General features: G+C 49.5%; 10 protein-coding genes across 10 annotated transcripts; 6 read left to right on the plus strand and 4 right to left on the minus strand.

The window, feature by feature from the left end:
* Positions 1-507: 507 nt before the first annotated feature.
* N7509_007281 (actin-related protein 2) lies at positions 508-2,105 on the plus strand (the record flags this gene model as incomplete). The annotated part of the gene is made up of 7 exons (XM_056631918.1): positions 508-529; positions 603-649; positions 709-852; positions 954-1,179; positions 1,249-1,814; positions 1,874-1,951; positions 2,019-2,105. The coding sequence occupies 7 exons, from the start codon at positions 508-510 to the stop codon at positions 2,103-2,105; spliced, it is 1,170 nt and encodes a 389-aa protein (XP_056487469.1).
* Positions 2,106-3,465: 1,360 nt separating this feature from the next.
* N7509_007282 (uncharacterized protein) lies at positions 3,466-5,399 on the plus strand (the record flags this gene model as incomplete). Its single annotated transcript, XM_056631919.1, has 4 exons — positions 3,466-3,576; positions 3,727-3,908; positions 3,962-4,238; positions 4,320-5,399. 4 exons carry the CDS (start codon positions 3,466-3,468, stop codon positions 5,397-5,399), a joined length of 1,650 nt encoding a protein of 549 aa, XP_056487470.1.
* A 1,256-nt stretch (positions 5,400-6,655) lies between these two features.
* N7509_007283 (uncharacterized protein) lies at positions 6,656-7,631 on the minus strand (the record flags this gene model as incomplete). Its single annotated transcript, XM_056631920.1, has 2 exons — positions 6,656-7,080; positions 7,157-7,631. 2 exons carry the CDS (start codon positions 7,629-7,631, stop codon positions 6,656-6,658), a joined length of 900 nt encoding a protein of 299 aa, XP_056487471.1.
* Positions 7,632-8,131: 500 nt separating this feature from the next.
* N7509_007284 (serine/threonine-protein phosphatase 2A activator) lies at positions 8,132-9,406 on the plus strand (the record flags this gene model as incomplete). The annotated part of the gene is made up of 1 exon (XM_056631921.1): positions 8,132-9,406. One exon carries the CDS (start codon positions 8,132-8,134, stop codon positions 9,404-9,406), a length of 1,275 nt encoding a protein of 424 aa, XP_056487472.1.
* Positions 9,407-10,001: 595 nt separating this feature from the next.
* Positions 10,002-10,570, plus strand: N7509_007285 (uncharacterized protein; the record flags this gene model as incomplete). Its single annotated transcript, XM_056631922.1, has 3 exons — positions 10,002-10,295; positions 10,389-10,486; positions 10,549-10,570. The coding sequence occupies 3 exons, from the start codon at positions 10,002-10,004 to the stop codon at positions 10,568-10,570; spliced, it is 414 nt and encodes a 137-aa protein (XP_056487473.1).
* A 659-nt stretch (positions 10,571-11,229) lies between these two features.
* N7509_007286 (AN1-type zinc finger protein TMC1) lies at positions 11,230-11,448 on the minus strand (the record flags this gene model as incomplete). Its single annotated transcript, XM_056631923.1, has 1 exon — positions 11,230-11,448. The coding sequence occupies one exon, from the start codon at positions 11,446-11,448 to the stop codon at positions 11,230-11,232; it is 219 nt and encodes a 72-aa protein (XP_056487474.1).
* A 1,948-nt stretch (positions 11,449-13,396) lies between these two features.
* On the minus strand, positions 13,397-16,514 carry N7509_007287 (gamma-tubulin mipA; the record flags this gene model as incomplete). The annotated part of the gene is made up of 7 exons (XM_056631924.1): positions 13,397-14,074; positions 14,137-14,223; positions 14,287-14,487; positions 14,553-14,735; positions 14,933-15,034; positions 15,195-15,235; positions 15,680-16,514. The coding sequence occupies 7 exons, from the start codon at positions 16,512-16,514 to the stop codon at positions 13,397-13,399; spliced, it is 2,127 nt and encodes a 708-aa protein (XP_056487475.1).
* A 261-nt stretch (positions 16,515-16,775) lies between these two features.
* N7509_007288 (aldo/keto reductase family protein) lies at positions 16,776-17,917 on the plus strand (the record flags this gene model as incomplete). The annotated part of the gene is made up of 2 exons (XM_056631925.1): positions 16,776-17,310; positions 17,400-17,917. The coding sequence occupies 2 exons, from the start codon at positions 16,776-16,778 to the stop codon at positions 17,915-17,917; spliced, it is 1,053 nt and encodes a 350-aa protein (XP_056487476.1).
* Positions 17,918-19,233: 1,316 nt separating this feature from the next.
* On the plus strand, positions 19,234-20,724 carry N7509_007289 (DMT family transporter; the record flags this gene model as incomplete). The annotated part of the gene is given in 4 exon segments (XM_056631926.1): positions 19,234-19,532; positions 19,655-20,010; positions 20,030-20,404; positions 20,465-20,724. The coding sequence occupies 4 exon segments, from the start codon at positions 19,234-19,236 to the stop codon at positions 20,722-20,724; spliced, it is 1,290 nt and encodes a 429-aa protein (XP_056487477.1).
* A 769-nt stretch (positions 20,725-21,493) lies between these two features.
* On the minus strand, positions 21,494-22,605 carry N7509_007290 (uncharacterized protein; the record flags this gene model as incomplete). The annotated part of the gene is made up of 3 exons (XM_056631927.1): positions 21,494-22,183; positions 22,223-22,396; positions 22,459-22,605. 3 exons carry the CDS (start codon positions 22,603-22,605, stop codon positions 21,494-21,496), a joined length of 1,011 nt encoding a protein of 336 aa, XP_056487478.1.
* Between the last annotated feature and the right edge of the window lie 2,153 nt (positions 22,606-24,758).

The raw sequence follows: 24,758 nt of genomic DNA on the forward strand, positions 1-24,758 counted from the left end.
CTATAGCCGGATCTAGTTTAATATTTGGTTGCATTGGAGACAACTTGAATGTTTTGTGATGACTTCGGGATGCCTCACGGGTCTGCCTAATTGACCTAAATATAGCCACACCACCGCACCACCCTTTCTTCGTCCAAACCTCTCTACTATAATTCATCTGGCTTTTTGTTTTTGTTGTCCCTTTTTCTCAAATGTCTACTTTTCAATATTCTTAAGAACATCGTCATCTGATAGTTCGCAAGCCACGATGTGGCCGTTGGGGTTGTCACGTTCTGTCACGCGGCTGCGGCTCACACTCACGTTGGCGCGGACTGCGGGGAGCCGCACCAGTACGGTATTGTCACGTAAATAACGATGATGCAGCAGGCGCCAGTTACCTCCGATGTGGCATATGCTCACTTACCGACATCAACTCCCCCGCGTCCCCATTCACACCTCCAATTCCGCACCTTCTGGAAAGTCCGTGCATACCAATTTCCAGAGCACTCGAATACCTTTCCCTCCACCATGGCGGGAGAAATGCCCATTGGTACGTGGCCCCCCTGCCTGCTCCCCTCAAGCAGACCGCGTGTTCCCCCAGCTCCCAAGCTAACAGCCCGCAGTGCTCGACGGAGGAACCGGTTTCCTCAAGGTCGGATATGCAGCACAGGTATGTCGCATATACCCATTCGACGATTGAGCATCACCCTAATCCAACCTCTTCCCCAGAACTTCCCAGAGCACCAGTTCCCCTCGATAGTGGGGCGGCCCATCTTGCGGACGGAGGAGCAGTCCGGCGACATCGTGGTGAAGGATATCATGTGCGGTGATGAAGCTGCCGCTGCTCGCTCCATGCTCCAGATCAGCTACCCGGTAAGTCGATACCCAACAAGAACCTTCGACCTTCCAGCCTGCGCCTTCTCTACCCCGCAGAACCGTGTCGCTAATTGCAGTCCCTTGCGGGGTCGCTTTAGATGGAGAATGGTATCGTCAAGAAATGGGACGACATGCAACACCTGTGGAATTACACTTTTTACGACAAGATGAAGATCGACCCCACAGGCCGCAAGATCCTCCTCACTGAGCCCCCGATGAACCCGCTCAAGAATCGCGAGCAAATGGCCGAGGTCATGTTGGAGGGATACAACTTCGGGGGTGTCTATGTGGCGATCCAGGCGGTGCTGGCACTGTATGCCCAGGGTATGCGACCAAATTCGGCTGGATATACATATTGAGGAGGAAAATAGACTAATCAGTTTGGAACTATAGGTCTGAGCAGCGGCGTGGTTGTGGACTCCGGTGACGGCGTGACACACGTTATCCCCGTGTACGAATCGACCGTGCTGAACCACCACATTAAGCGATTGGACGTCGCCGGTCGCGACGTTACCCGTAACCTCATCGCCCTCCTCCTGCGCCGGGGCTATGCGCTGAACCGAACCGCCGATTTCGAGACCGTTCGTCAGATTAAGGAGAAGCTGTGCTACGTCTCCTATGACCTCGAGCTTGACAAGCAGCTCTCTGAGGATACCACTGTTCTCGTCGAATCCTACACTCTCCCCGATGGCCGTGTTATCCGTGTCGGTAGCGAGCGATTCGAGGCCGCTGAGTGTCTGTTCCAGCCTCATCTGGTTGATGTCGATCAACCTGGTATGGCGGAAATGGTCTTCAACACCATTCAAGGAACCGATGTCGATGTTCGATCCAGTCTATACAAGGCCATTGTGCTCTCCGGTGGTAGCAGCATGTACCCCGGTCTGCCCTCTCGATTGGAGAAGGAGCTGAAGCAGCTCTGGCTCACTCGGGTTCTGGGCGGTAACCCAGAACGCCTGAACGTAAGTTTACGGTGCAGACAATTTTGATTGGGTAGTATCCGTAGCTAACAGCTCTATAGAAATTCAAGGTCCGCATCGAGGATCCTCCTCGACGGAGGCACATGGTTTTCCTGGGCGGTGCCGTGCTTGCCAACCTGGTACGTCCCATCATTTCTACACCCGAGCCTAATTTGCAATTTCCATGCTTACTTTTCTTCTTCTTAGATCGCCGACAAGGAAGACATGTGGGTATCCAAGCAGGAGTGGCAGGAACAGGGCGCGCGTGCTCTGGCGAAGCTTGGTCCGCGGTAAAGCGAGTATATCTAGGCGGTTGTTTCTATGGTCTCCTTTCTCTTCTTTCTCTTCTTGTCTTGCTTCGCACTCTCCCGCATTACCTGCAAGCCGTGTTCCCCTGCTTCTTCCATGTCCTTTTCTCTCCCTCTACCCCCCACGACTCGTTCTGTCGATATCCTTCCCATTTTTCTCCGTATCTTACAGCCTCTTCTATATTGTGTCTAGACTAGTCTGGTGCGGGTGGACTTGGAGCCGCTGAAATAAAAGAAAGAACATTTTCTATCGACGCAGATTTGCCTGTCTTTGAACAGGATTTCCTTCAAGTTAATTTAAGGGGCAGGTCTACTTCTAAAATTAGTCTATGTACATACTATGGCAGCCCAAAGCGCCCAGGGCGGATGAAATTAATACGGCGCTTCATAAGCGCAGGGTGGTCAGTAGTTGTATACATAGGTATTCTACAAATTTTCCAAGCCCTTGCTGCTTAAACACTTCCAAATTCCAAGGTTCACTATGCACAGTTACATTGCGGTAGAAATTAAGCGACTTTTGAGGACCGTAGCAAACTCTAAGGTTATAGTGTGGTTCAGCCTTGGAAGTTACGGTCCTACTAGCAGCTCAACTCATGTAGACCACAAAGATTGTACTATATACTACTGGTGCTAAGCAGGGTATTTCTTTTTGTATACAAAATCTAGTGCTTTGTGGCGATTGCCTGATCTTTCTTTTTGTATATAGAGTCTACTTCGGGGTACTTTGTGGTTATTGTCTAATCAGTACTTTGCATATAAAAATCTAGGGCTTTGTAGCTATTACCTAATTGCTTAGTAGTATGTAGAAACCTAGTGATTTGTGGGTATTGACTGATTGCTTTTTTTTGTATATAAGATCTAGTACTACTACTACCATGGGGCCATCATCCGATCACTTCATGGTATATAACTCGAAGACCTAGTACTTGGTGGCCATAGCCCAATCACTTTGTGGTATATAAGATTTAGAATTTCATGACCATCGCCCAATTATTATGTTCTATACAGAATACCGTGCCTGGTGGCTATTGCCCGATTGCTTTCTTGTCGGATGCAAAAAGTAGTAGCTGGTGCTATGATCTGGATCCTGCCCTCCAAAAAATTGACTTATTTTCCTGAACGCTTTAGGTTGCCATAATGTACTGATAGCAAACGAAAAAAAAGGAAAGAACAAACAAGCCTCTGCAGCCAAATTTGGAGACCCACTGCGTCTAAAACTACAACTTGAATGTTGACTTGTTGCACTCTTCTCACTGGCTACCTTTCACCCTCTCATTTCCCGAACCCGTTCATTTCTTTGCTATTGACTTCCTTTGAGTTCTTTCGAAGTCCAACATCGCTTTACAATGGTTCGAACCCTCGCCCCCCAGCCGTTGCAAGAAGAAAGCTTCACGCCAAACTCCACATGGCTTCTCGTCCTGTTGACCGACTTGGACGACGAATACCAGGAAAGGCTGGTTCGTGAGTCGAAAAAGACCATTTCAAGAGATTTGTGGAGACATGATCAGTATTATTTCGGCCAGGAAAGTCTTGTTCCAATCGACCCAGACGACATTAAGATGGAGATATGAACCCCTTCGAGACGACTACTCGAGTCCATCGCGCAGCAAGGCCCTCATAGAGATAGCAAGGCCAATATCTACGTTCTTGCTGCGTTCGCACAACGACTGGGATATTCACGACTGATGATCGCCGATGATATGACAAAACGTCAGCTTATGGGGGTCCCACGCGACAGCGAAGAGCATGAGCAGGGGGCTATCACGGTCGTGACGGCTACTATTCCTATGTTTACGCTCGACGGACCTACTTCTACAGTGAGATAGTCTGGCGCCACTATAGGCATCAAGAGAGAACCCGCGACTACCCCTGGCCTCCTCATTATGATGGCCAACCAGTGAAATTCCAGTCGCTTGAAAGTATCTGGGTTCCGATGTGGAAGTCACCAGTGAACCTCGAAGAGATACAGGAGGGAGTAGTGCTCCGTGATCCTGACTGTGGACCATTCACTACAACCGCAATAGCTTCACTTCAATACGAGCTCCAGTTTGATGCAGTCAATGAGGCTTTGTCGCATATGGCCAACTACAAACCCAAGATGCCTCTGTGGGATCGTCCAGTGAGTGAAGATCGTCTTGTCTTCATCGTTCTCTTTGATGCGTCGGCAAGCGAGCTTGCTCGCATGTAATCTGAGATACAGAAAGCTATCACTGCATCAGTATACCAAGCTATGGAACGGTGTGTTCGTGAAAAGCGAAATACCCCAGCATACATGACAAGGGCAAACGAGAATGACCCACCAATTACAGTAGAATTGGTCCCATGGGAGCGACACCGCAGTTCAACCAGAAGAGACCTGGCGACATTCTGGAACGAGTACCTACTCTGGGATTACACTCGCAACAAAGATGAAGGGCTTTTTCCCTTTCTTTATCTCACTGGGCCTTTTAAAAGTATTGACGAGACTCTCTTCGGCATCATAAGGCGCTTAAGCGACGAGCTCATGTTGGCAATAGTCACAACTGGGAAATTGAGGCTGGGGAGTATCTGCAGATCTATGCATTGGGGCGACCATAATGAATGGAACGAACTTCATTACTTGAACACACCTGATTCTTATCCCGGATGGATCTACAAGGAGCAACTAGAAGATTACGACCAGCCCCTTTATCGAAACTATCCTGACTGGGAAGTTGCCATTTATGATCGCTACACTATTCCTTTATTCTCAATTTCAAACCATCACAATGACCAAGATACCATCCTCGGATTGCAATCCGAAATGGGAGTGCAAAATGCGGGCCCGGGTGCGCATTCGGACGGAAAGGTCTGGACTACTGACAACGCAATTCCTTTCTGCTACTTTATGCCCTGGAAAGGCGGGGAATCCGGCAGGGTGGAAGATATTTGGAACATTATCAAGGAGATAGCTATGCATCCGACTTCATTACGAACCTGCGACATCGAAATCGTCTGTTTGGAACAACGGTCTGCCGTTGATTCGACAGTGATCCTGGCAGCACCAAGCCTCTCTGCGCTTGATCCAGAGCCTAAACTCCTTGGTCATCTACCAATTCCCCACGTTCGAGGCTTTAAATTTGTCCGAGTCCCTGCAAATCAAGTATGGGAGTTGATGCAAAAGCGATTCGGACTCATGAACTTTGAACGCAAGAATTTGAAATGGACACACTGTCGCCGACCAGGCTGGCCGGGACCGAAGGAGCTACCTGATGAATATGAAGAGGGAGAGGTGTTTGTCGATGGTGATTCCCTGCCTTGATAGAGCGTGGAGCATTCTTGCTAGGCAGGTTGAGAACAGGCCACTCGAATGATCCTATGATGGTACAATGGCTTACTGAGATTTCTGAACATGATGGATCAAAAAACTTCTTGAAGATACGCGAAATTCCGATGAAAATATGAGCAGACTGAGCGTGCAAAAATTCCAAGATTTTAGAGTCAAAGAATACAGATTAAGAAATTGTGCCTGAAGATAATGCTTGGATTAGTGTAGTCCTAGTCCCGGTATTCTACAATTTAATGCGATTTGTAAATAATCATCTGCCAGTGGTTGATAACATTGATTGAAAATGTATGCTGATGCCATTCAGGTCGCGGAAATGGTCAAATCATCACAACAAATAATGGGAGAAGTTTCGTTGCAGCTTGTGATATTAGTAAGTCTGCCATCATTATGACCTAGAGGGGTCACAATTCCAATAATCTAACCTGGCCTAGTCACATCCCGAAGCACCATAATACAACCACTGGGTAGGTTTGATTTTCAGGAAGAATGCGTCGAATATTGCAATTCGGATAGTACATGCATCGCAGTGCATTTCAAAGCAGCAAGTTCGGGCACTAATTGTCAAAAATACTCCTCCGTCGATCTGAAGCCAGGTACCTATAGAGGTACTGGCTGGGATATCTACCAACTTATGGCCTAGAAAGCAACGCGATATCAAGTTGCATTTTAACTAGCTTGGCACCAACCTACTTCTGTCGGCTTTATTCAGTCCCACGAGGGCATCACGTATACAGAGCTCACTCTTTCAAACGTAGGCGTGAAATGTAGTTTGCCCAATCGGCTTGCAGCTAGCACCTCACACCTGTTGAGAGTTTCCAGGATGATAGATGAAATTCAGATGATAATATGAACAGATTAAGCGTGCACAATTCCAAGATCAAGCTTGAAGAAACCAGATTAGCAGATTGCGCCTGAAGATAATGCCTGCGAGGAACGAGTGGTCGCACCGCAGCAAGTCGGCATAAAGACCACTCTTTCCAGTCTGTGTAGACGTATAATTCTTTGAGAACAAAGTAGAAAAAGAAAATCAACCGCTATTCCAACAAAGCTTAGAATAAAAGAGCAAAACGAATTCAAAGAATATATTCAAAAGAATATTCCATGCATTCAACGACGATACAAACAATGCTAAACGTGAATCATGGCAGCTATGCATTAAACAGATGTGAAAAACGAAAAAGGACATGACTGAGAGAAAGAGGTGTCATAACCATCTTTTAATGATGTGTTTACGTTTCAATGGCACCTGGCGAAACTGCCAAAATGACCGCGAACGCCGCGACGATCAGCGCCATCGCTACGGCCGCTGTCAAAGCAACACTTCCTCGGCTTGCGGGAAACTTGCCCCGCACAATCCAGTACTGGCTTTCGAAATAGCGGTGAAATCCTACGATGAGGATAAGGATGGCCACGCCGATAAAGGTAGAGCCGAGTGGCTTTCCAACGCTGCGTAGACGGGCAGAGTCTTGGGCGGAGGGGGCTGTAGCGACGTTGTACATAGACGAAGAGAGGTGGGGTGGGAGAATCGCTGAGTTATGGATATTTTTGGTATCGGTAAGGGCAGTGGCTGTATTCAGTCGGAATAATTGGGTGACGGCGATACCGATCGAGGCGAAGGCGAGAGAGGTGCGCATCCAGGCGAGGAATGTTCGCTCTGCGGGAAGAAAGTTAGCGGCATATTTCAGGGCATATCAATATCAGACAATATCATAGTAAAACGGACACCATACCAAGAGCAAGGTGATCGCGAGCGACACTTCCTTTATTTTCCAACTCCAGAGCGCCGAATCGATCCACCATTCGACTGGGCCATGACTGGTGCGGCTCGGTGGGCGCGTCTTCCTGATTACTTTGCGCGCGATGGGCGCCATTTCCGCCTACGTCGAGGCGCGGGGTACTTTGATCCCATTTGCTTGCCTCAGACGCGGCGCCCTGGGAGTTGGGTGCGGTTGTGGCTTGATATTTGCGTGCCGATGCAGCCCCTGTATTCATCGGGGTCGACTCGGTAGAGTGCTTGTTGTGTTGCGAGCCCCCAGCATACTTTCGGGATGAAAAGCTCGAGTGGGACCGGCTGCTGCCGGCCGACGATGACAGGCCGGAGTCTGCATGTGTGGGAGAGCGTGACGACGAAGATCTGATATCTCGAGCTCCCGCAGCGTTGCTGGGGCCTGTCGGAGTGGTCGCCGATGAGTCGAAAGTATTCATTATGACGTGCTCATCCCCTTGATCAATGACTTTAGAATATGGTCCAATAGCCAGGCTGGCTTGACAGGGCTCGTGCAGCACAGACACGCCAGGCACCGCGACAAGGGTACAGAACCTTCGAATAGGATATTAAACTAGAAGAATGAAGGCGTTGCAGGCAAGATCGTGAGAATGGGCATGGTTCGAGGCGTTTTCCAGATTTGATTCAAAGTTCAGTTGATTATGCCCCTCCTCCTTCATTCAGCTGCGCTCATCATGTGGACTGCACGGTATGTGACGAGTGAAAACCCTTGGAAGATCAGTGATCGCTAGTCCGGGGATGCAGCTGATCACATGCTCCACTGAACTAGTCCCGATTCGGTATTAAATCGAATTGCATCATTTGCATGGCCGTTTACGGTAGGCGGTGAACTCTCTGTGGTCCTTTCGTCGCGATTGCTCTCCGGACCGCGGGATATTTATCTTTCATCTTCTCCTCCCTTACGCCTTCTATCAACAAAATGGCGTCGACTTCGATAGGGTCCAGACCTGCCACCAGTGGCAAAGTCGACCTCTCTCAAAAGTTATCGCAACTGCGCTCAAGCACAAATCGCCGATCCCAAGCCGCATCGACCCGAGATCCAACGCCAATAACCCCTCCTCTGTCCTCGCCCCCCGACCTCTCCACCCACCAATATTCCCGCCCCGTCCGTCGCATCTTATCACCCAAAGATCATGAATTGTTCCTCTCCTCGCCTACTTACAAACTGGTCTTGGCCTTCACATTCGGCCTATCGGATTCAGTACGCGGCCGAGCCTTGACCGACCTAAAAGGTCCCGAGTCCGACGCCATCTTGAAAATCGCCCAGATTGTAGGACAGATAAGGGTACTCGTGGAGAATTGTCCACCAGAAGACCAAGGTGGCTCGCGATTCGGAAATCCCGCATTCCGCGTCTTGTTTGACCAAGTCGCCGCCCAGAGCTCGTCATGGCACCGGCAAATCCTCGGTCTTACTGATGCCGGGGCCATTGAGGAGGCATCGACATACCTGATCAATTCGCTTGGCTCGCGGGATCGTATCGACTATGGATCTGGCCACGAGCTGAATTTTATCATGTGGCTGCTCTCTCTTTACCAGTTGGGCAAACTCCCAGCGAGCGAGTTCGCCGCCGTGGTGTCCAAGGTCTATCTTGAGTATGTCCACTTGATGCGCGAGATTCAATCGACGTATTACTTGGAGCCTGCCGGTTCTCATGGTGTCTGGGGTCTGGACGACTACCACTTCCTGCCATTCTTATTCGGAGCCAGTCAGCTCGTGGACCATCCCTACGTGACACCGCTCGGCATCCACAACACCGCATTGCTTGATGAGGAAGGCGACAAGTACCTCTACCTCGACCAGGTGCGGTGGGTGGACAGTGTGAAGACTGTCAAGGGTCTCCGCTGGCACAGTCCTATGCTGGATGATATCTCTGGAGCGAAGAACTGGTTCAAGGTGGAAAGTGGCATGAAGAAGATGTTTGTCAAGGAAGTTCTGGGCAAGCTACCCATCATGCAACATTTCCTTTTCGGCAGTCTCCTGCCCGCTACTGAAGGTATGGGCGAGCTCTCTGGCGAAGATGGAGACCACGAGCATGATCATGATTGTACGCACGATCATCCGCAAGGACATGGAGCACATGCGGATTGGTTTGGAGACTGTTGCGGTATCAAGGTCCCCAGTACGGTTGCTGCGGGCGCCGAAATGCGTAAACGAATGGGTGGGTCGGGATTGCGTCCGATTCCATTTGATTAGAGCCCTTTCAGTTCAGGCATTGAATTGATCTTCAATTCAGACAACGCTTAAATACTACATAATGAGAAATGATATGACCAAAATTATGACAACTCAACTACTAGTAAAACTTACACCGATATATAGTAGGGTAGACGCCATGATCGCATCAGCGCCGATCTATGGGACGGAAGTGATAAAACGACTACTACTACTAGTTGAATTACATCACCACGCTGATTGGCCCACTCCACCGCCCAACCTAACTTCCGCAAAGACTCATCAAGACCAACAACTCACACCAGCAGCGCCCAGAATCAATTACGCCACACCGCCATTATCACATTATCACAGGACTGGGTGAAAAAGAACAACGGCACCGGTTCGGCTCCTGCCTTCACTTCGCCTCCCTGTCCCCTGCAACCTAACCTAACCTCGCCTCATTCCCCGGGCAGAAGAAGGCAAGAGGAAAAGTCACGCGGCGGCAAAAGACAAGGCCCACTCGGGAAAAGCCACTCCTCTTACTATCCCCCTCTTACTCCGCACGCTGCAACTGGGTCCTCCTGCTGCGACTGTGTGACTGAGTGTTCCCCCACTCACCCACTCACCCCCTCCCATGGCGCCAGCAGACGATTACTCCACTGGCGGGGGCGGCAAGCTCAAGTTGAAGGGGAGCAAAGTAGCCGATGGACGGGTGAAGAAAAAGAAGAAGGATTCGAAGAAGAAGAAGGAGCAGGAGCAGGAGCAGGGACAAGAAGGGAAGAATGCCGTTGGGAATGATTCTGATAATGGAGCCGTTGAGCGGAGAGAGGGAGAGAAATCTAAATCACCAGAGCACGAACGGGATGAGAGAGAAGGTGGGCCCAAGACTGAAACAGAAAGGAAATATGAGGAGGTGAGGCGCAAGCGGGTATGTATTCACATTCAATCCCTTTTTTTAGGGGGGCAGTGGGTGGGACTGAATGGCGTGACATTTGATATACTCACTAAATTGATTTAACAGTTGCGTGAAAGGCTCCAGCGAGATGGCGTCAAGACCCATAAGGAGCGCGTAGAAGACTTGAACAAATACCTCAGTCGACTGAGTGAGCATCACGATATGTATGTCCAAAAGTTTGGTGAACTGGTCCTGCGTGGAACTTGGAAAGCTAACTCCTGCACAGGCCTAAGATTGGACCTGGTTAAAGAGGGATTGAAAAAAAAGGAAAGGAACTACGCAATGACTACCGCAAGGATAGCGAAGATTGGCCAATTCATGTACCATATGGACAAGACAGAGTGGTGGTATATTCATATAAATCCAAATCTGCTCAAAGAAGTAAATGCCCCTGGGAGTCCCGTAGGATCTCTATGAAGCAGCCCGAAAGAAATCCAAGACAATCAAAAGGGCAGACTGGGAACATGCCAGGCGAATGCAAGATAAAAGGCCAGAGAACAAAAAACGATATCCCAAGAGTTGCGGAAGTGATGAACGCCAATGTAGATGGGGATTAGACGAGGCAGAAAAGACAAAACACCCTCCCAACGAAATAGAGTCAAGAATGTTGAAAAACGAAGAGCTGAAGGAGGTCGCGACGACAAGGAGAGAAAAGGTCGAGAACAAACACCCCCGATAAGAATGGGAAGAACAAGAACACCACGCTAAAATTCAACCGGCTGAATGGCGACAACCACCAGGGGGTCACGTTGAAGATCACACCGGGTGGCGAGATAAGAGGTCCGAGATCGGATCAAAGACCGAGGCCAGAACTGGGGGGAGGCCCCAAGTTGAGATGGCACGATATATCACAGAAAGGGGATTTGCCATGATACAACTCATTCCATCTCCCTCATGAGAATCCTCCTTATACGCCCTTGACAACGACAGTCCGCTCGCTATTCAACTTGTCGGCATTGCGGGCGTGGGATTCCTTCTTGCAATCCTCTAAACCGGTGCAGGAGTGGGCCTCTAGCATGCGGTGCTTCGAGCAGAAGTGGCCGTGGCAAAAGCTACAGTCACCCACGATCCGCTGAGCGGCCTCCTTGCACTCCTTGAAATTGCAACGGGGCTTGCGGGGAGGCATGGTTGTGTGTGTGTGTGGTAGATTTGAGGGTTGAGGCTGAGTGAAGGGTGCTTCAAGTCAATGGTGTGACGGGTTCGGCCTCGGTTGTTGGTTCAAGATAAGCGCCGAGATAGCAAGATAGTAGAGGATGGAATGAGATGACAAAAGCGAGAACGAGTGGTTGCCAAGAGAGTCTCCGAGGGGTGAGTGGTTGAGTGGTTGAGTAGTGTTGAGGCGGTGGGAGAGAGAGTTGGAGTGAGGAGAGAAGGTGAGGAGAAGGAGAGGAGAAGGAGGCGAGGGTCTAAAGGAGGTATGAGCGTTGGACGGGAGTGACGCAGTGACGCAGTTACGTTGATGATAAAGGGGGGGGCAGAAATGTAGGGGGAAAGAGAATGACTTACCGGGGGGAGATTGGATATATATAGGGAGAAAGGAAGTCGGAACGGGCGGGAGATTAAAAGTCAAACGGATGAGATCCAGGGAATGAAGGGAATTAAATGGAAGAAGGGCTGAGTCAGTTGAGAGGCGTGGGTGAGTGACGGAATCAGCCATCGCCAGCGTGGAGACTTGCACACTACGGAGTACAAGTACTATGGAGACTGGCAATTATGGAGACTACTACACCAGAAGGTTCGATCTAGTGGAGATCTTTGCTCACATCCTCTGTAAATTAGGGGACTAGTCCTCTGTCTAGACTAGTTATTGTACCATCCTTACTATTATTGCTATTCTTACTATTATCTCTAGTATTCCCTTTTATCACTAGTATCACTAGTAGTAGACCACGCGACCTGTGTCCGTGCCATTCCATTCATCCTCTCATCCTCCCATCTCATTCCACTTGACTCCTTTCACGTGGGTACCAAGCATGGTGACTGCTTCTCCGTACCATCTAGCCGCATTATGCAATCTACAGAGTACACTTTAGCACCAAATTCGAGGCGTGGTTCCACCCAGTCCTTCAAGTTTCATGGCGTGCCACCGGATCGGACGTCTTGGATCCGGTGGCAAAGGAGGAGTTCGTCTACTGAGGACACAGTAATGAGCACTGATGAGTACTGCGCCGCAGTACTCCGTACTCATAACTGATTATCCCGTACACTTCGATCGAGACACTCCGGTAAGGCCCTTCCTGCAATGTGAAAGCCGTGTGAATCGGACGAGTCTCCTGGGCCCATGCGCCCAACTCAATATGAGACCAGGCATCGCGCATCACGTACGGAGTACATGCCTCGAAGCAGGCCACCGAGTCCCCGGTCCCCAAGCCCCAAGTCCAAGCCCCAAGCGAACGCCTCCCAGCAAGTAAGGTAGAAAGGAGAGGTGGATTCGTGGTCGATCTCGCCGCCTAACCAACCTAGTTTAGTCGACTCTACCGTACTCGCAGTACAGTAGGGCAACCACACAACCTGGGAGACCGGAAAACACACCGCGTTCTTCTCCTTAAACTCTGCCATCTCGCCCCCTTTCGATCGCCTGCAGCCGACTACCCATGCTCCACTGTAGAACCCGGCCCGTTGCAATCTGTTCGGCGGGTCTGCCGGAATCCACTTTCAACGCTGTGTGTGCCCGCTACGTGGTCCCCCGGTCTTTGGTTGTTGGTCTTTGGAGGTGTGTTGGCATTCGATTGGTTTGTATCTGATTTGCTTTGGGTGTGGTTTGTGGAGTATTTGGCTTTGGGTACGGGAGTACATTTACATTTACTAGTTCATATGTAGTCACCCTACAAGGATTACCTACCCTCTTTCCGCCCTCGTCAAAAGGAATTGAGTAGTATGCAGTATGCATTGGTGAATAAAGAAACTAAAAAAGAGCAAGGGAAAAATAAATGAAAGAACAAAAAGTAAGAAAAAAAAGAGAGAGAACGCCAGTGGCCCTGCGCACGCACCCGGTTTATGCGCCCGAAACCCCTTGCCCTGCCAAAGCAAAATGAAATCGACATGGAAAAATTCTCTAGCTACCCTCATCCCATTCAAGCCCCAACCTCTTTCTCTTTCCCAGCGTCGGGATCTAAGTAGTCCGGGCGTTCGGCTGCCTCATATTCGCCGATCAGGTCCATCACCACGGACCGTGCCTCGTCGAACTCCGTTAACTCTTCGGAGAATGCCGCAGACTTTCTGTACTGATCCAAGAAAGCATTGCGCTTACGCAGACGATCGTATTGCTGAATGATCCGCTTGAACAATGTTGCCACGGAGGTGTGGTTTGCCAGCATCAATCCGCTCACACGGTTGGAATGGTGCAGATACGGCGACTTCTTGGTGAGCGCCACTTGGATACTGGCGGGGCCCCATGGGATGAAAGATGCGAGGCGGCGTTCCCGAATGCGGAGCAATGACTTGTGCACATCGGTGGGATCGGCCTCGCCTTGGATGATGTTGAGAATGCTGATGTAGCAGCTGGATTTGCTGGGGGTAATCGAGACCATGCGGTTCTTGGGCTGTAACAGTCGGCGCATCACGTCCAGCACGGTTGTCTTGCGCACTGTCTTCGCCTGCTCAACATTGTCGCCTGTGAATGGTGTATACGACGGAAGCAGGAAATGGCTGCGCGGCGTCGGGATCAGCGAAGCAATGATGCCCGCCAGGTCATTGTGCATGTAACCGGGGTATCGAAGAGTGGTCGTAGACGCCGACATGACCGTTGAGACCTGCAGACCTGAGTTAGAAATTCCCATTTTCCCATGGTACATAAATCACGGCCGCCACTTACCAGCTGGTTGGTTTGATCGAACGATGGCTTTTCCACGTGAAGTCGATCGGCGACGATTCTTGAAAGTGCACCATTGTCCAGAACGACCTATGCAATCTTTTTAGCGTCTTTGGCTTTCCAAGGGGTCAAATGTTCAAAATTCCATCTTACCACAGAGTCAGCGTCTTGGGTCAACCGCTGCATGGAAAGCAGACTATTGTAAGGGTTGACAACAATATCCGAATACAGATCCGGGAAGACAGAGTACGTCTGGATAAGCTTTTTGGGGAAGCGATCATTCATCCGTTCCAGGATAAAACTACCCAGACCAGATCCTGTACCACCGGCTATCGAGTGCAATAGCATAAAGCCCTGTGGCCAGAATTGTCAGCCAACTTGTCGCGACAACGGCGGGTAGATCGACTTTTTGACCCTACCTCTAATGAATCACTTCCATCCGCCTCTCGGTCAATCATGTCGAAAATCTCTTCTTGCACAGTTTCTCCAGCCGCATATCCCAGACCCCAGTTGTTTCCAGCGCCAACGCCCTGCTCTCCAACGAAGAAGTTCTCGGGGTTGTAGATGTTCTTGTACGGGCCGGATTGGATGCCATTGAGGACCTATTCGTGTCTCAGTAATTGCCTTGGTCAACGTGATCGCGTAGAAGGAGAGATCAATACCCTAGGTTCTAAGTCGAGAAGAATCGCTCGGGGATGTATCGGGTGTCGTCACTCTGGGTAGCAGCTCGTTAGCTTGATTCTGTAGATGATCGCACACCACTGCCAAAGCTCTCGAGTATTGCTTGACCAAATCATACCTGATAGAAGAAGACATCTTTGCGATCGCCACCTTCAGTCGCGAAATCCTCCAGATTTCCGTCTTGGTTGATTCCATGCTCCTGGCACAGCTGCTGCCAAAACTGACTACCGACTTGAGAAAGAGAGACACTGTCAGCGAATCAGGCTCGGCTATTTCGAATTCGGTGTTCCTTCGAGTGCATATGATCGGCTCAGACGAGTTTGAGCACATCACAAGCTGTGGTGCTGGGAGGTTGATCGAGGTTGGCGGAGTTCACATACCGCTGTTGCCGCACTGGCCGGCTTGGATCGTGATGATTTCCCTGCATTATTGAACACATGTCAGCTTCAGAGGTTCTTTGGAGGGACGATTTCACAAAAAGTAGCTCAGGCACATACCTAGGCATCGTTGTCCACGGGCGATGTCGAGATGGATTAGTTCTCACGCGTAGCGCGTTGGGCGCGGGGAACATTTTGGCTGTCGACCGCCTCAGGTACGCAAGGTACGTCTCCACTCAGGCTTGGGTTTGGACATCAATATCTCATCTCATACACTTCTGAGTGAAATTACGGAAATTCGGGAAATTTTTGTTTGAGAAAAATCTCCGGATTGAATTCTTCTTTCTCTATATCAATTTTTCGAGCTCCTTTCCTTTTAATGAAAAAACTCAATGGTATCATATGCTGTTTTCCCTGTTCCCATGGCCTCCAAAAACAAGCCTCAGTCCAGTTCCCATCAGATCCACTGGTTCAAAATCCCGCTTTACAAGCTGTCACCAAGTTCCCGGCTCCAGCAACCACTCCATCGACGATTCGTACCCTAGACCCCTCATCTGGACCATATGCTTGAATGCAACCTTCCCGCACCGCTTCCTCCATACCCGCCATGCCCGCACAGCCCAAACAGACCGCGCCAACACGAGTCGGCGCACTTAGTAGCAGCCGCTGTGTGGCGGCAATAATCCTTTGTCTCACCTCATCCGGTGCCGTAGTGTGTAGTTCGACGGCCGTCAGCCCCGTAGTCTCAGTGCCTGCGAATCGCGAGGACTGAAGGCCTGCTCCAACCAACATTTCGGTGACTCCCTTGTTGAGTTCATCCTTCCAAGCACTGCCAGTGGTAACGATACCAAAGGACTGGCCGATTTGCTGTTTTCTCAATGATCCAGGCGTCACAAAATCGAACCCACTGATCAATGACAGAGAAGCAGTAATGCTACCCTCAAATATACCAGTTGCGTATTTCGTTCGTGTAGAAGAGGTGGATCCATCTAGTTCCTTGATTTTCTGGCGTATCATGCCCACGAGTGGGTGGGCAGAGTAGCACGCCACAAGAAACGCATCGTATTTCGCAATCGTATCCAGAACCGAGGAACAATTCAACGCGGACTGTGCGGATTCTTCGCCATTGTTGATGCTGGCAATCGGCTCGCAGACGTGCCCATCCAGAGTGAACGTCTCATTCGGTGCGGTGAAGTAGTCAAATTGAACGTCAGAGTAGTTGAGTCGTTGTAGGATCGGCTTGAGTGCCTCGGTCATATGTGTGGAGGTGTTGGGGTTGATAACCAGAATGCGGAATGGGCCATTGCCCTGGGGTGCAACCATGTTGTCGGGGGATACGCTGGGTTGAAGTTCGACTCGAAGATAGATGTAAAGCTCGTATAATCCCTGCAGGAACTCGAAGGATATTAAATAGCTTCGTGTTTGAAATGCGGACGGGACCGAAAATGTTGCGCAATAGTCCCCCGCCGTTATCGCAGATCGGACCCCTCCGTACTCATAAACCACGGGAACCCTTCACGTTTGCCCCTCCCCCGCGCTTGTCTTCTCCAACAACCAACTTGACCACTGCCGATCATATCCATCATGCCTCTTGTTGCACAGAATCCACTTCCCCGAGTCATCCTCGGGCTTATGACCTTTGGGCCCAATGAGGCCGCGGGTGCCCGTATCACCTCCCTTGACGAGTTCAATCGGTGTCTGGACTATTTCCAGAAGCAGGGGTTCAACGAAATCGACACTGCTCGCATCTATGTCGATGGAGAGCAGGAAGCGTTCACTGCCAAGGCCAATTGGAAGCAACGCGGCCTAACCCTTGCAACAAAGTGGTACCCCAAGGAGGCTGGAGCGCATAAACCCGCTATCCTGCGCGAGCAGCTCGAGCTATCCCTAAAGGAGCTCGATACCAATCAAGTCGACATCTTTTATCTGCATGCAGCAGATCGCGCGACGCCCTTTGCAGAGACTCTAGAAGCTGTGAACGAGCTGCACAAGGAGGGCAAGTTCGTTCAGTTGGGTCTGAGCAACTATACGGCCTTTGAGGTGGCGGAAATTGTAACTATGTGCAACGAGCGTGGCTGGGTCCGTCCTACGATTTTCCAAGCCATGTATAATGCCATCAGTAAGTTTCAATTAGATCTGTCCTATATCCCACACATATCACCCCAATATCCCTGGAATTTGGGCTAGCCCGTGCTAACTGAATAATAGCCCGTAATATTGAAGTCGAATTGGTACATGCCTGCCGGCGCTACGGCTTGGACATTGTCATCTACAACCCCCTTGCCGGCGGACTTTTCTCCGGAAAATACAAGACAAAAGATGTTCCCGAAGAAGGCCGATTTGCTGATAGTAGCTCCACGGGAACCGGCTACCGCAGTCGCTACTTTAGGGACGCATACTTCGAGGCTTTGAGCATTATTGAGCCCGTGGTTGCTAAGCACGGCCTGACACTTGTTGAGACAGCTCTGCGCTGGGTCCGCCATCACTCTGTGTTGAACATGGATAACGGTGGCCGTGATGGTGTACTGGTTGGCGTGAGCAGCTTCGGTCAGCTTGAGACTAATCTTCGCGAGCTGCAGAAGGGGCCCCTTCCGGAAGAGGTGGTGGAAGCTTTGGATCAGGCATGGTTGGTTGCTAAGGCTAATTCTCCTAACTATTGGCATCTGGATCTGAAGTACACTTATAACACTCAGGAGGCCCTGTTCAAGCCCAAGCCTAAGGCTTAGGTCTGTCTATAACAAATCAACTCAGATGTTAATATCATAAAAGTACCATTCATTCGGTAATGAGTTTAATTTGATTTGATTTGGATTATGGTTTGGGTTCGTTTCTTTCTTAGTTCTGGTTATTCGACTGGTCAATAGTACCTAGGTAGTAGTATTTAACCTTGCAGTTCGTCACTCGATCTTCTCTATATTTGATCCTCTGACAAATGGCGTTGTGGACAATCTACTCCATACAAAGACCACTACGTTGAAGTCTAGTTCCTGCATGTCCCTCAGCTGCTACTTTTGGTCGTCTGCCTTTGACGCACAGCCCTAATTGGCTCATATATGTACTTCTGATGTAGCCGGGGGGGCCATATGTATATAGCCTTATTCAAGTTTGCACTAAGCACCGGGTCTAGTTGCGAGAGCACCCTAATCACCCCCAAAGCAATCGAACAGACGAATCAGTAAAAAGATGTAGAACGGTCAATTCTTGTACTAGCCATGGCTAGTGCTACTAGTAATGGTCATCTGCCCTACTGAGCACCAGCCCTGCTTGGCTCTTGGCTCTTGGTCCAAGTTGACCCTGTGCTTGACCCTTTGACCCCAGCCGGACGCCTAGGCTAGACCGCTTTCGGACTAGCACGCCGTCATTGTCCCCTGGAGGTCACGTGCACGGTATCCACCGGCCTCGAAGCGGTAGGGGCCATGACGAAGGCGTCCATTCCCCGGGCATCGTTTGCTTCCCTGGCTCCTCGAATGGCTTTTCATTCAACCTCGTGTCTAATTTGCCTGTCTCACCTGAACCCTTGACGAACTTCAAGTTTCCATCCAAAGACCGCCATTGCCGCATACCGTGACCCCTGAACCTTGTTGATTCCCCATTACGTGGCCGCAGTACCCCATCAACGTCCCAATCACTTCACGATCGCATGCGCTCAGGACAGCAGATTCACATTCTGGTCACAGGGCTGATCTCCGGCAGTTAGACTCACCTCGTCAGCTGTCAAACCATCACACAGGGCATGGAATAGTCTGAATGAGCGGAACCCCAGCAGCCCCGTCCCTAGTTCTTATCTGTTATCTGTCGCCGCAAGGGCATCCCGGGCAATCAGGTGGCCGAGGACATCTTTGATTGCTCCCAAGGATCTTGTCGATCCGACCCCAACCCCCCAAAAGCTCCCACAACACCCCTGAGGGAATCCAACGCCAGCGTGGCTTCGGAAAATATTGAACTGGGAGCGAGCAGGGCCAAAATAACCCCAGACCCGGAGCCGAATCGCTATTCCCAGGATTCTGACGACGACGACGACATGGTGGTTAACCGCCCCCCAATGCACCGCCCAACGGATGGCCGGTCACAGCAGCCGTTACTCAAAGATGATCGGGAGGGTCGTCCCTCCCGATCAAGCTTCGGGAACGATACAGAAGGCCGGCCTATGTTGCACCACCACACCCGCCGCCCTACCATCCGGAGTAAAAGCCCGGAACACGACGCCGCCCAAGCGACTCGCAAAAAGTATATGATTGCATCGGGATTTCTTCTTCTCAGCCTAGCCAGCTTTGTTGTTCAGACAGAAACCGCCGTCTACATCCAACATGAGTTGGGATGGGACAAGCCGTATTGCATGCTGTAAGTTTGGACGCAACCGCCCGCCGGTGATGAGATTGACCCGAATTACCCCATGCACCTATAATCCATCGCTACTTATCCTGAACCGTAATCGCTTACCCTTTCTTTTCTCCCAAATGCAGCTATATAACTCACGGTTCCTGGGCATTACTCTGGCCGGTCCAGCTCGCCATCCTGCGAATCCAGAGGCGCAAAATGTCATGGGAAGCATTCTGGCGCCGTCATGTCTTCCTCTTGAAGACTACTGCCCAGATGGTAGAGACCCAGGATGTCCACCTCCACTCCCGTTCCTACCACCGTTCGCCGATCCCATATATGTTGAAAACCACTGCTTTTGTGACCAGCGCGCTCACCATCGCGGGAGGCTCATGGTACGTCGCTGTCAATTTGACAACGGCTAGTGACTTGACAGCTATCTACAATTGCTCGGCTTTCTTCGCATATGCCTTCTCGATCCCTCTTTTGAAAGAGAAATTGTGTGGATAAGGTCTTTTCAGTCGGCATCGCAATAATTGGAGTCCTTGTGGTCGCCTATGGAGACCGCCCCGACAAGAAGGTTTCAAAAGGTGGAACGACAAAGGATGATACGGAGGCTCATAGTCGGCTCCTGGGCAACATTGTGATTGGTGTTGGGAGTGTTCTATACGGCCTGTACGAGGTGCTGTATAAGCGTTTCGCCTGCCCACCAGAGGGCACCAGTCCCGGCCGTGGCACCATCTTTGCCAATACATTTGGTAGTTTGATCGGCTGCTTTACCCTCTTGGTTTTGTGGATTCCCCTGCCTTTTCTTCATTATCTTGGCTGGGAAACCTTCCGCTTCCCTACCGGTGAGGCCGGGTGGATGCTCCTCATCTCCATCGCTGCAAATGCTAGTAAGTTGACAAAAATACCCTCTTCACTTGACTATTATAGGTAACTTACTCTGCATCTAGCATTTTCCGGTTCATTCCTGGTGCTCATCTCCCTCACCTCCCCTGTACTTTCGTCAGTTGCCGCGCTCCTGACGATTTTCCTCGTTGCTCTTGTGGACTGGTTCCGCACAGGCATACCCCTCTCATTCGCAGCAATCATCGGAGGCATCCTGATCATGGTCGCATTTTTCCTGCTCAGTTGGAGCACGTACCGAGAGATGAGCCAGGAACGCAAAAAGCATCTGGAGAACGACCAGGTAGAGTCGGACAGCGACGAATAGACCACTAGAGTTTGTCGGATTCTCTCTTTTTTTTTGTCTCATAAATTGTGTTGTTATATTAGCGAGTTATTGGATTTTCCACCATTGTCTTTGGGTCATGTTTTATACGAACCGTACAGTACATATGGGATCTTGAACTCTTTCGTCTAAGAATGTTGCATTTTGCGGACTGAAGCATCGGAATACACGGCGCTATAAATCCTATGTCTTCGGATCTTTACTACTACTAAAGAGTCCCTGATATTCTACAAATAGTACCATTTCTATATAAGTGAAGTTTCCAAACGCGCCGGACAAAACTAGAATTCTCAGATTGAAGTTCTGATGATATCGTATTTCCAGTGATATAGCTCCAACTTCATATCAAAGTGGTAAAAACAGAGATTTTCGTAGGCATCCCCACAAATACAGGAGATAGTCAATAAAAAACAAATGAACCGACAGCTGGCGGATTTGAACCGCCGCCTCCGAAGAGAATTGATTTCTAGTCAATCGCCTTAGACCACTCGGCCAAACTGCCTTGGTTTGATGACTCATCTTGCGAAAGTGATCTCATGTTCCTGTGAAGCCCTAATATCTGTAGTTCATGGCTTTCCGAATTGGCGAGCCACTTCACCATCCGTAAGGCCCACCTTTACATCTTGGAGGTATTTCTCAAACATAGCACTGACATTGATCACATGCTGAAGGTGAGAGAAATTCATTACCTGTTTTCTATGCTTCGCAAGCTGTCGAGCTGTGGTGATGACATTTCGTATTTGTCGACCATTCATCTCAAACTGATTTGCAAAAAGACATGGTCCAGTATGTCATCGATGTCAATAGTTGCCTTCTCGCCTCGTTCCATTACCCGCAGATGGTCCAAAAAGTTCCACCAGATCCGCTGTCTCTGATCAACGGAGAGGTTCTTGTAGTGCAAGGCGAGCTGGATCCGAGATTTGAACGCCTCATCAAATGTTCCCACACGATTGGAGGTCAGGATCAATATCCCTTCATAGTATTCGAGGACACGGAGAAAACTTGAAACAAGTGCATTTCGCTCGAGCTGGTCAAGGCTACGTTCCTCAAGGAACACATCAGCTTTGTCAAGAAGAACAACGCAGCCCCAGATCTTCCCTAGATGCAGCGCCGATTCAAGATATTTCTCGGCATCTTCTGGCTTGGTTACAATGTCACCACAGGTCACTCGATAGAGGGGGTTCTCGGCTATTTCTGCTACAGCCTCGGCAGTAAATGTCTTCCCTGTACCAGGACCGCCATGCAGAAGCACGATGAGACCGTTGCCTTTCCCACCAATGACATCGGTGCCTCGCTCAGCCTCGACTTGGTTCATCACAAGAGCTTGAATAAGCTCCATGGTATCTCGGTCAATGACCAAGTTGTCAAACGCAATCTTACTCCACCCAACCTCATAGACTGATCTACCCACAGATTGACTATAATTATCATCAGCCATTAACTATCCGTTAACTTGATCAGTGTGATGTGGAAAACATACCCCAGCTTTTGTGAACCAAAATATAACCAGTAATTTTGAGAGGGATAACGTAGATCTCTTTCTCTTGCGGGCCCCGGCGCGAGAGCTATTCCTCTCTTTCTCGTCTAAAACGGCCCCCTTTCCACCGTGGAGCCTCTTGTATGTGCTGTCATCGATCATATATCGCTCAATCTCCTGATTTGGCGGGTATAATATTTTAGTGAGATTCTCGGTGAGATTTCAAGGGCAAAGCTTACTATTGCCAGTGTTTTGTGATTCTCAGATTGATATTCTACCAGCTTCTGGGAACGACAGTCCCAAAATAGTTCTCCTCGTCTCCGTAGACCATCTGTGATGATCTTGTCTGCATATTGAAGGGGGAAATATTTGAAAGTATTGATCATAATATTTTGATCGGATGAGTCGGCTTCAATGTTTATGGCAATGGTTCTGTCACGGGAATAAAACGACCCATCGTACTCCCAGTGCCAGCCGTAAAAAAATTGTAAGTATCTTTGATAATCAGCTTCTGGGCTCTACCAATATCAGTACCCCGGGCAGAAAATGATCGGTTATATCATCCTGAATATCGTCATAAACATCAGGATCCTCATGTCTGCAATATTTGTGCGGCCTGTCACAATTTGAATAACGAGATTTGCAGTGTTACAATGGAGTTATCTTGTCAAAAACTGCATTGTCAATATATAGAGCTGATCACGCTTGTGCGAGTCGAAAATGCCAAAAATTACAATCTCATGAACTCCGAAGATGCACGAAAAACCCTCGTCCACTTTGGTCTCATTGCGTCTGGGGATCTCGTGATGAAATCGGGATACCATCGAGATCGAATTACCTCCCAAGAAAAGGTAATTGCATTCGAGATGGAAGGGGCTGGCGTATGGGATGCTTTTCCTACGGTGGTCATCAAGAGTGTCTGTGATTATGCGGACAGCCATAAGAATAAGAAGTGGCAAAAGTATGCTGCGGCATCGGCTGCCTGCTGTATAAAGTTTGGCGACGTTCTGACTGAGAATATCAATTGGATGTGTCTAATGTTTCCATGAGAGCTCTCCCTTCTTTGATCAATGGAATTAACCACTACGCTTCATACTTACTTTCACAGTGCTGACTAGATTTGTGGCAAGGCTTATTCATTTTACAGTAGGAGGGGAAGGGGACAAGGAAGAAGCCAACCTATCGGCTAATTCACGCGGATTCATTCCTGTCTTTCCGTATGGTCGTCGGGCACCTCTGCCCTGTCCTTGGTCAGGATTGCCTCATTTGTCGTTTCATGAACACGCTCATCTCTGAGCATAGATAAGGGAACCCTGTTTAGGGAGAAGTTGGCTCGTCTCGAGGTATATCTTTTGAGATGCTAACTAAGCATGCCTCTTAATGTTTCACTCTGGGGCAGACTAAACTGGGAATTTCTACGATCCTTTCCAAAAACGACCTATATTCTGAAGCAGGACCCGTGGACTCTGACGGGCCTCCGCTGCAGGATTAGATATCTAGACTGTCGAAGCTTATCCATCCCCTGGCGTGCGAGGATATCGGGCCGAGATCGTCCCTTCGGAGTATGTTCGCAACGTCCATCTAGAAATTAACCGCGAAATTGCGAATGGAGCTACTTCATGTTCTTTCTTTTTTCTTTTTTTCTTTCCTTGTTTTATTTTGCGAGCTCACTCCACGTGCATTTAGAGACATCTGCAGACCAGAACGTAATGGCCAGAATCCGATGGCTGGCTTTCATCATCCTTCCGGCCGAGTGCAACTGATGGGTAACACATCCACAATTCCTATCGCAACAACCTTGGAATCCTGCTTTCTCCTGCAGCCGCCAGCCAATACCCTAGTATTACCTATCAGGCACACGTATACCGTGTTTGGGTCCATTGTACTATTCAATGTGAGCGGGCTTGCAGGATTTTGGCTGGGAATTATATAAAAGACTACTAGTATTTCAATAGGTGAGACGTTAATATATAATACCCGTACGCACACTGGCACATGCACAGGAATTGGACTAACTACTAAGTTTTAGCTAAGGTCGGTAATCGTAGACTCGCAGTTTGTGACTGCCCAGCCTTTGCCCAGAGACGTTATCAAGATGAACTTCCGAGTAGTGTCCAAAAAGGTCACCTGCATAATGTGAAACACGAGTGCCGATATACTGTACAAGGGTCAGTACGAAAGGTACGGATCGGAAATATCTCACGGTTCTAGAATTCCCAAGAACGAAAACAAATTTCAATCGCGACAGGTAGATCAATCTAGACTCTGCCATTTCTCTTGCTACCCTTGATGCTGATCATGAGCTTTGTAGGATCTGTAGAACATAATTACCGGTGATCATAGTCGGACGCCAAGAGTCCGGCGTTACAAGGGCGTCCCCTAAGGAGAGCCATGACCACGACGTTATTCACCCTGGCGTCTCCACAATCCTTCATCCAGGGATTGCAGGTTACTTCGTACAGAATTTTATTTAGGATTCATTATGTGTGCTGCCTGCATTTGCATAGCATACTCACATCTGTAGCCGGCCCGGGAGAAG

This window comes from Penicillium cosmopolitanum, assembly GCF_028827165.1.
Source record: "Penicillium cosmopolitanum strain IBT 29677 chromosome Unknown utg000008l:1.0-4398992.0:1.0-4402845.0, whole genome shotgun sequence".
Taxonomy (NCBI): Eukaryota; Fungi; Ascomycota; class Eurotiomycetes; order Eurotiales; family Aspergillaceae; genus Penicillium; species Penicillium cosmopolitanum.